The 8568-nt window shown below is 46.8% G+C and overlaps 1 protein-coding gene and 1 pseudogene across 1 annotated transcript; both read right to left on the reverse strand.

Annotated features, from left to right (window-relative positions):
- Positions 1–281: 281 nt before the first annotated feature.
- LOC143680018 (60S ribosomal export protein NMD3 pseudogene) lies at positions 282–1663 on the reverse strand (annotated as a pseudogene).
- Positions 1664–5418: 3755 nt separating this feature from the next.
- On the reverse strand, positions 5419–7203 carry LOC143689990 (elafin-like). The gene is made up of 3 exons (XM_077168013.1): positions 6873–7203; positions 5797–6078; positions 5419–5593 (listed from the first exon to the last, which is right to left on the reverse strand). Exons 1-2 carry the CDS (start codon positions 7159–7161, stop codon positions 5798–5800), a joined length of 570 nt encoding a protein of 189 aa, XP_077024128.1. The 5' UTR covers positions 7162–7203; the 3' UTR covers positions 5419–5593; position 5797.
- Positions 7204–8568: the final 1365 nt, after the last annotated feature.

Consider the following 8568-nt stretch of genomic DNA (forward strand, 5'->3'; position numbering starts at 1 on the left):
TCAAAGCCATCAGTCTTTTGCAGTGCTTTGACCGAGCAATCAAAATACTCATTATTTATCAGGTTTAAAACTAAATTTCTGATTCCCAGGGCCTGCCCATGCAATTAAAAAAACCCACAAAAAAAACAAAACTAAACTAAATTTCTTCTCTTTCAATATGCAGGCACAGGTGGAATAGACAGAAAAGATTCTTTCGTCCAACTCCCACAGATGTCGGAACAATCTACAATATGATGGATGTCATTACGTCATCACAATGCACCTCCTTCTCCAGCGGCACCTTAGGAAATGTGAAGGTCTTCACGCAGGTCAGCCAGACTAATTCGAGGTGCGCCTTCATCATCTGGGTTGAATCTGTGCAACTGCCAACATTTTTTCTAATTGCCTCATCTTCTTCAAGCTCCTCAAGGAAATCTTGGTTTTGCCTTTCATCCTCTGTACCCACGTCTTTGCCATCTCTTGCAAGCTTTCCGTTTCCAGTTTCTATGTCGCTGATGTTTGGTGCAATAGCAGCTCTTCTTGATGAATACCACATCTGGGACTTTATGTGCATTCATTTTGTGGACGTGCTCATCATTTAAATTACGGCTGGCCAAATCAAACCCCAACACCAAGTCTCCAGGATTTAGAAGATGTCCCAAATGAGTATGACAAAAATACCATTTATCTGTATTCATTTCAGATGTTTTGTGACCTCAGGATTCTCCGAGGGTATGTTTGTTGGATATTGTCCCAGCACCTGCACTGCCTTTTAGATCTCAGACTATGCTTCATTCCATCACAGTAAACTCCTCTAGTTCTTTGGGATATACAAACTTTTGAAAGGGTGATTCCCAAAAATATTACCATCAATATCTGCAACTTGTAGAGTGTTTGGATCTATGATCTGAGGGGCACTGGTTACTTGAATACACACACAAATCTGATTTATGTTCCCCAGGCTTTGTGCCAGTTTTGGAGACAAACAGACAACATTATCCTTGCACATTGGAAGTTTCCACAGAAAAGTGCTTTTGTAATTGTATGTGTTACTACGGTTATCCTGAGAGAGCAATCTCTGTTATACTTTGTGCCTGCAGGGAACTGTACCCTGAAGAAATTCTACTATCTTCTGAGCTGTTGGTTTGAAGAATAGAAATCCAGGCCAACTCGAATCTCTTTGACAGGAAGTGAGGCATTCATATTTCAAAATCAACTGTTGCAGATAATAGAAAATATTTTTGTGCAAGGTCTTTTGCTGACCTGAGTCACAGCTTTCCAAAAATCCTTCGCGTCTACGCTATGGCAAGCTTCCCACAACCTAATCCAGCACAAACACTTGCTGAAGGACAGTGCCATTCCTCACCTCTTCCTGGGTAGTCAGTTTCACTTGAAGTCTCGTAGAATCGGACTCAGTCCAAATAAAGCCTGCATCTACAAGTCGGACCTTACTCAGAGGGATTTTTTCCAAACACAAAGCAAGAAGTTCCCTGGATTCTAAAGCACACTGTATCCAAGTTGCTGGTGGCTGAAAATATCTTTGCCATTGTTTGCAGAAAGAAATCAAGACTTGTTTTGGAGTGCTTGGCTGGTGGCTGCTTGACTGTGCAAACCCGCCGCTCGAATTGGGGCCAATCAGAACAGCGCAGGATGTGTCCAGGCTGCGGTCGGTGGATTCTGTCATATGCTCCTTTGCTCTCAGGTTCTGGGGCGGACCCAGCTTGCTGGAAACCCCTCAAAAGAGCGGCCTCCACAGCCTTACAAAGGCTGCCATTGACCTCCCCGATCGGGTTATTTATTTATTTATTATTATTATTATTTTTTACATGGGCAGGCACCAGGAATTGAACCCGGGTCCTCTGGCATGGCAGGGAAGCATTCTTGCCTGCTGAGCCACATCCCCGACCGGGTTTTGAATGGAACATTAAACCAAAAAAATCCATCTAACTCAGTCTATTAATAGCCTAAAAGAAAAAATGTATGTGAGCTCCATGATGGATGTAAGAAATGCTTATGAAAATATTCATAATTAAAAAAAAACTTAGCAAACAATAGAAGGAAATATCTTCAATCTGACAAGGGAAATCTACTTAATAATGAAACACTGACATCTTCCCTCTTGATGTCAGGAAGAATACAAAAAAACAACAGCTGTCCCCTCTTCTATTCAACATTGTAGAGGAGGTTTCACATTGGTGCAGAGAAAGTTAAAAGAAGGAAATAAAAGACTGAAAAGGAAGATAAGAAATTTTCAACACTCACAGTTGCCACGATTTTGCACATTCAAAATAATCTATAGATTAAATTATTAGAACTAATGAGAGAGTTTAGGAAGGTAAATGAATACCAATTTACAAAAAAAAAGTATTCTTATATACCAGCAGCAAGTGGAAAATGAAATTTAATAAAAACACTTTATTTATAACAGCATGAACCATACGAACCACTTAGGAATAAACCTAACAAAATCCGTGCAAGATCTATATTAAGACATTTGTTTTAACTTTAGAGTCATTAAAGACTTAAAAAATGGAGACATGGATGCTAAGATTTCTCACTGCTCTTATTTGTTTATTTTTATTAATTAAAAAAATTAACAACAAAACATTAAGATATTCCATTCTACATATACAATCAGTAATTCTTAATCTCATCACATAGTTGCATATTCATCATTTCATAGAACATTTGCATTGATTTAGAAAAAGAAATAAAAAGACAACAGAAAAAGAAATAAAACGATAACAGAGAAAAAAAAGATTATACATACCATACCCCTTACCTCTCGCTTTCATTTACCACTAGCATTTCAAACTAAATTTATTTTAACATTTGTTCCCCCTATTATTTATTTTTATTCCATATGTTCTACTCTTCTGTTGATATAGTAGATAAAAGGAGCATCAGACACAAGGTTTTCACATTCTCTGCTCTTATTTTTAGTTTTACTAGCTATTCTTGCATGCTTATATTTTCATAGAAATTTTAGAATCAAACTGTCTGCTAAAGAGAAAGAACTGTATTGACATTTTAATTGGGATTTCATCAAACTGATTGATTAACTTTGGGAGAATTGATATCTTGATGACATTGAGACATGTACAAGAACAGAGGGTATCGTTTGCTTTGCTCCAAGACTACTTTTCTTTTAGGCTCTTCCTTTTCTTGTGTATATTTGCACATTTCTTATTAACTTTATCAGTGAGTATATTGCGATTTTGTTGCTATTACAAAAGATGGCTTCTCTTTGATTATATATTTTGGATTTTCTGTATAGACCATTATGAAAATGTAAATAATGACCGTTTTAATTTTCTTTTTTTCCAAAGCTTACATCTTTTCTTTGTCCCTCCCTCCCCTGTTTCTCTATGTAGAACCTCAGTAAAAGCCTCTGACAGCCACTAGAGGTGATCATGGGTTCAGCCAAGGGGTGCATTTAGAAGGTGCCATTTCTTCGTCATCTTCTTTAAGTCAAAGCTGATTCCTTTTGTTCCCCTTTCCCATAGGCTAGACCATGGAGATGGAAGGATGCCACCTACAACCCTGAAAATGAGGACAGCATCCCGATGAGATGGAAGGAATCTGGGTCCTGAGAGCCACCTTGCCAGCCAAGGACTGCTCACACTAGACTAATTTACGAGAAGAAAGAAATGGTCTTATTGAGCCACTCTATTTTTCTATTTCCTTTACAGCAGCTTCATCTCCACCCTAACTTATACAAGAGATAGCAGTTTTATTTGTGCACATATTGAACCTTCTGTTTGAATCTTGTTTATTCATTGATTTAGAACCTAACACTTATCTTATTCTAAATCATTATATATAATAATATCCATTTCTCGGTTTTCTACTCTTTTCTCTTGAGCTTTCTGACTCTTTATTCTTTTAACAAACCACTATATTAATCCTTTTCCCTTTGTGATGCATTTTTTAAGGCCAGGAGATTCAAAGCTTCTCAAATTTAATCTTCATTCTCAAATTTCCATGCCTGTTCACAAGCCTTTATTTTTCTATATGAATTTAAGTATGATTTTTAAGTTCCTTGAACCATCCCCACTCCCACTCCCACCCCCACCCCCCAAAAAACCATATTGGGTTTTGAATGTGGTACATTTAAAGTATAAAGAGGTAAATATTGACCTCTTCAAATATTCTTCAAATCATAAAATCTTCCTAGTCAGCAACGCAGTCTGAATTCAAGCCTTTTTTTCATGTATGTCATGAAAAGTTGCATGCGTTTCCTTTTAAAAGTTCTGCCTGCTTTTTGTCATTTATAGGAATGGTATAATTTTGTTGAGATTGTAAATGGGAATTGTTTTCAATGTTCTATTTTCTAACTGATTGTCGTAGGCATATAACAAAAATACAATTCGTCAACTATTTGTCAGGCCGGAAGTTTGGCCACTGTTCCAGCCCAGGCTCCACGCTTTCCTGGAACAAAGCCCTGCTCCCGCCCAGCTGAGGCCCCGGGCCTCTTGTTCCTGTCCCCGAGCAGGGGGAAGTGGCAGCTCGCGTGCACACACGGTGGGGGGAGAAGGGCAGGGAGCGGCGCGGCGCCCCCCGCTCGTCCACCCGAGGCTCTGCTCCCACTCACGGCGAGAGCCCAACACACAATGATGGTCTCAGATCCCAGAAGGTCAGCGCTAGACCCACCCTCCAGAATAAGGACATCCAACTGCCTCAATTTAAGAAGGACAGCTCAGGCTCAGAGAAGGTAGAGATTTGTGTGGGGTTACCCAACAAGGGAGGAGGCATTGCTGGGATTAGAACTCAGGTCACCCGACTCGGGAGCCAATGCTCCTTCCGCTCCACCCAGACTGGTTCTCCCCCGTCAGGTCTGTCTGTCTGCGGGAGCTTCCCTGAGCGAGGGCAGTGAGGGGGGTGGGCCAGCCGGAGGGCTGAGGTCACTTTTTGCCACATAACAACTCGGATCTTCTCTGCCTCTTACTTACTGCTTCATGAACAGGACTTCGGCAAGTCTGTAGCATCCCTTCTATGTCTCATTGGGAGGAGAAACATTAGAGAAGGAAGGAAGGAGCTCTACAGGTCTGGCCACAAGGGTTGGTTGGTCGCACAGGCAGGGCTGCCAGCTGCCAGGTCCCGACTGAGAGTGGATTGGAAAGGAAAGAACCTACTTGCAATTTATGCAAGGTTTTTTTTGTTTTTGTTTTTGATTTTTTCCCCTGGTCCTAGGCCAAAGGTAGGCTTTCAAGATTTCCATTTCCTGGTGAAACGGAGATTGCAGTATTGAGCTGGTTATTGGATTTCTAATATTAAGCCTAAGGAATGGGCCTCTTGTTCCTGTCCCTGGTCTCCTCCCACGCTGAGAACGGGTCCCCTGGGTCCCTCTCTCTTCCCCGCTGCGGGGAGAGTCCCCACTCCACACCCACATCTCCGGCGCTTCCAGGAATCTGAAGTGATGGAAGCCAGGAGCAAATACAGCAGAAGGGGACCTTTTTATTGAAGAGTGGATGAGAGAGGCAGTTCCAGGCTGGGACATCCGGAATGAGAGAAGAATGCGTGGGGTGCGAGGGGGTAGTGCAACAGGGACCCGGGATGGATGGGGGCCTGCAGCCCTGGGGGCGCCACCGGAGCAGCGAGGACAGCCGTCCACCTGGTGAAAGAGAAGAGAGTCAGTGATGTGGCTCAGAGGTCGTGAGGAGGCGGGGTCATTTCAGCACCCCAGTGACAGCTTCTGACACCCCTCAATCTCTCCACTGCCTCCCGCAAATTCTCTCCCTGCCAACGTGGGATCAGTCACACCACCTGGACTTCTTCTGCGCCCCACGAACCCCCTTTTCCTCTACCAGTCCTCACCTCATAAGGGCTCCAAACAGGCCAGCCCGCAAGGACCCACACAGCACTTTCTGGCCGCGGGGCAGTCGCTGTCGCTCTGACACCGGTTAGGGGGGTTCAGCATGGCACAGCGGATCAGCGTCGTGGGGCAAACGCCAGGTTTATGGGAGGCTGGTCCCTTGACGGGACCTGGCCGTTTAACTGGATCTTGACCTTCAGCTGGAACTTTTCCTTGAACCGGCTCTCGTCCTTTGACCGGCTCTCGTCCTTTGACCGGCCCAGAGACTTTACCTTTGGCTGGAACTGTTAAAAGAAGGAATATATTCACAGTGCAGCCCAGTGCCTCGTGTCATCCCCCCAGGCCCGGTCACTGGCCACTGCAGCCTCCCCCCAACCATGGCCTGAGGTGGGGGAGAGGGAGTGGTGGGGGGGCATCTGGGGTCTGGATTCTTGGAAGGCCATTCCCTTCTCTCCGGGGAAAGGGTCCACAGAACCACAATCTCCTTGGGTGCCAGTTTCTTTCCCCTCCCTCCATGCCGCGTCCTGAGGCAGACCCCAGACTGGAGGGAGTCCCAGAGGAGAGAAGGGCACATGGCCATCTCCGAGCAGCCTTAGGGGAGGGGAAAGAGCCCCGCGCCGTATTCCGGGAGGCTCCGGCTCTCTCCCAGCTCTGGGAATGGCCTTGAGAATTCCTCACGCCACTCCAAGTCTCGGAAAATGGAGAGGCCTAAACGACTTGATTCCTGACGCTCGATCTGCTGTCCGAGGACCGATGACTCAGTAGGGGCGGCCCCGAGTCCCGGGGCTCCTCACTCTCCTGCATCTTCTGCACGAGAATCAACACCTGAGGCTAAAGGCCACCCCCAGCAGCTGGCCCGCCCCAGTCGGCCCGGCATCTCTGTCCCTGGGGTGGAAAGCACACGGAGTCCACTTGGCAACTTCCTGCTTCGGGGACCTGCGGTGGAAGCAGCCCTGGGGCGGAAGTGTGGCCTCCAGCCCGGCCGACTGCCTCAGAAACCTTCCCTTCAGGGCCCCGGAGGACACTCAGGGCCTATAGTCTGCCCCCGTCAGCCCCCCGAGGCCACCTGTCTACTCACCTCCCAAGACAGCTGCCTCCACCGCCAGCACCCCGAGAAGGACCACGGCCACCACCACAGCCCCGTGGAGCCTCATGTTGCCAGGAACCTCTTGGACCACGAGCTGAGGCCCAGCTGGTTTTATGCAGCCCCAGCCGAGCCCGGCCCCAAGGGCGGGTCTGAGGTTTCGCGGGAGAAGGCTGCAGTCTCTCGGTTCCTCCAGGAAGTATCCACCACACCTTGGGAGGGACCTTGGGGTTTTCCCAAGGATTATTACAGAGCAAGAGAAGGGCCAGACCCTGTGCCACATCACCTGCCATGGCCCCGAGGGCCGTCCCTTGTTCTCACGGAGCAGCAGCACTGGCTAACCCTTAGTCACCCTTATGACCAACTTCTTCATGTTCTGAAATAACGTGAGACCGGAAGGAGAGAAAGGAATTACCCAAGGCCATTCAGCAAGAGGGCGAGCCCTCAATATACTCTGTTCCTGCAAGGCCCGCTCAGGTCACCCCCTCCCAGGGTCGCCCCTCCCGCGTATCCTTCCTTCTGACCCCGGAAAAGACCCTGTAAGGCAAATATGCATTTAAAGCCTAATCTTTGTACTGTGCCATTTCGCAGGTGCTCTTTGAGATACACCAATAAAGTAATGGGAAAGGGGGAGTTCAAGGTCTGGAAGGGGTTGTGCCCTTGAAGTCACAGTGGCCTGGGAGAAAACCGCCAGTATAAGTGAAAGGACGAATATTTAAATCATCTCTAAGGTGGGCATCTACCATTTAAGTGTCCAGCATCCCTTCCTCTTTCTTAGAATAATACCCTGTCTCTTCTGGAGAACAACTGTTTCTTTGTCCCATGGACTTATGAGACTAGTGGGCACTGCTAATCGTGAAACAGGAACCTGCAGTCATGGGTGTGTGTGTGTGTGTGTGTATGTGTGTGTGTGCACGCGTGCGCCAGGTTTACTGTACCCCTTTCTTTGAAAGGGCATGAGGGGGAAGATGGAGGTCTCTTTTGTGGGTGGAGTTGGGAGACAGGAGCCCGGCAACTCCAGAAACCTTGGTTCCACGTGGAGGGCGAGAGCGAATCAACCGTCTGAATACCTGAGCGGGGGCAGAGGAGAGAGGGCCAGAGGAGACCCCGAGGGCGGCAGCTCTCCGCTCCCTGCACCCGGACGGCACCTCATCCCACTCTCTCCCCCTGGCTGGGTTACAAGCCCATGAACTGACCCGCCCGCTCCAGGCTGAGCTGGTGTTCGGTCGCTGCTACCTAAAGTTCTGAGTAACTGAAATTAATACACAGAAGTTGGGTGTTGCCAGGGACAGAACCTGAAACCTGAAAATGACCGAGTTGTGGTGGGAGCGAGGCTGGGGAGAAAGCATAGCGGGATAGTACACCAGCTGGTTACTATCCCTCCATTCCCTCCCCGCGGTTCTTTGGACTCAGACCACGTGCTACCAAGGTGGCTAGGTGGAAACTAAAAAGGAGGTAAAACAAATGCTGGGATGCCTTCATGGCGACCTTGAAAAAAATTCACTGTGAAATAAATTGTGCAAACAAGAAAGTGGGTAGAGCATGCCTATATGATTAAAGAAAAGCACTAAAGTGAACAGCCAGATAAGGAGATTATTTTCTGGGCTGACACCTTGCCACTTCCTTATTGCACCACCCTCCCTCCTCCCCAGAGGTAACACTTTCCTGGATTTTCTGTTAATTAGCCCTG

The sequence above is a fragment of the Tamandua tetradactyla genome, chromosome 1, assembly GCF_023851605.1.
Source record: "Tamandua tetradactyla isolate mTamTet1 chromosome 1, mTamTet1.pri, whole genome shotgun sequence".
NCBI lineage: Eukaryota > Metazoa > Chordata > Mammalia > Pilosa > Myrmecophagidae > Tamandua > Tamandua tetradactyla.

Excerpts from the sequence above, each read along its gene's own strand:
- LOC143689990 (XM_077168013.1), bottom strand. The coding sequence starts at position 7,161 with ATGTGGCACAGGGTCTGGCCCTTCTCTTGCTCTGTAATAATCCTTGGG. Across the intron at positions 6,079-6,872 it reads GGAGGCAGCTGTCTTGGGAG|TTCCAGCCAAAGGTAAAGTC; the intron begins GTGAGTAGACAG and ends TTCTTTTAACAG.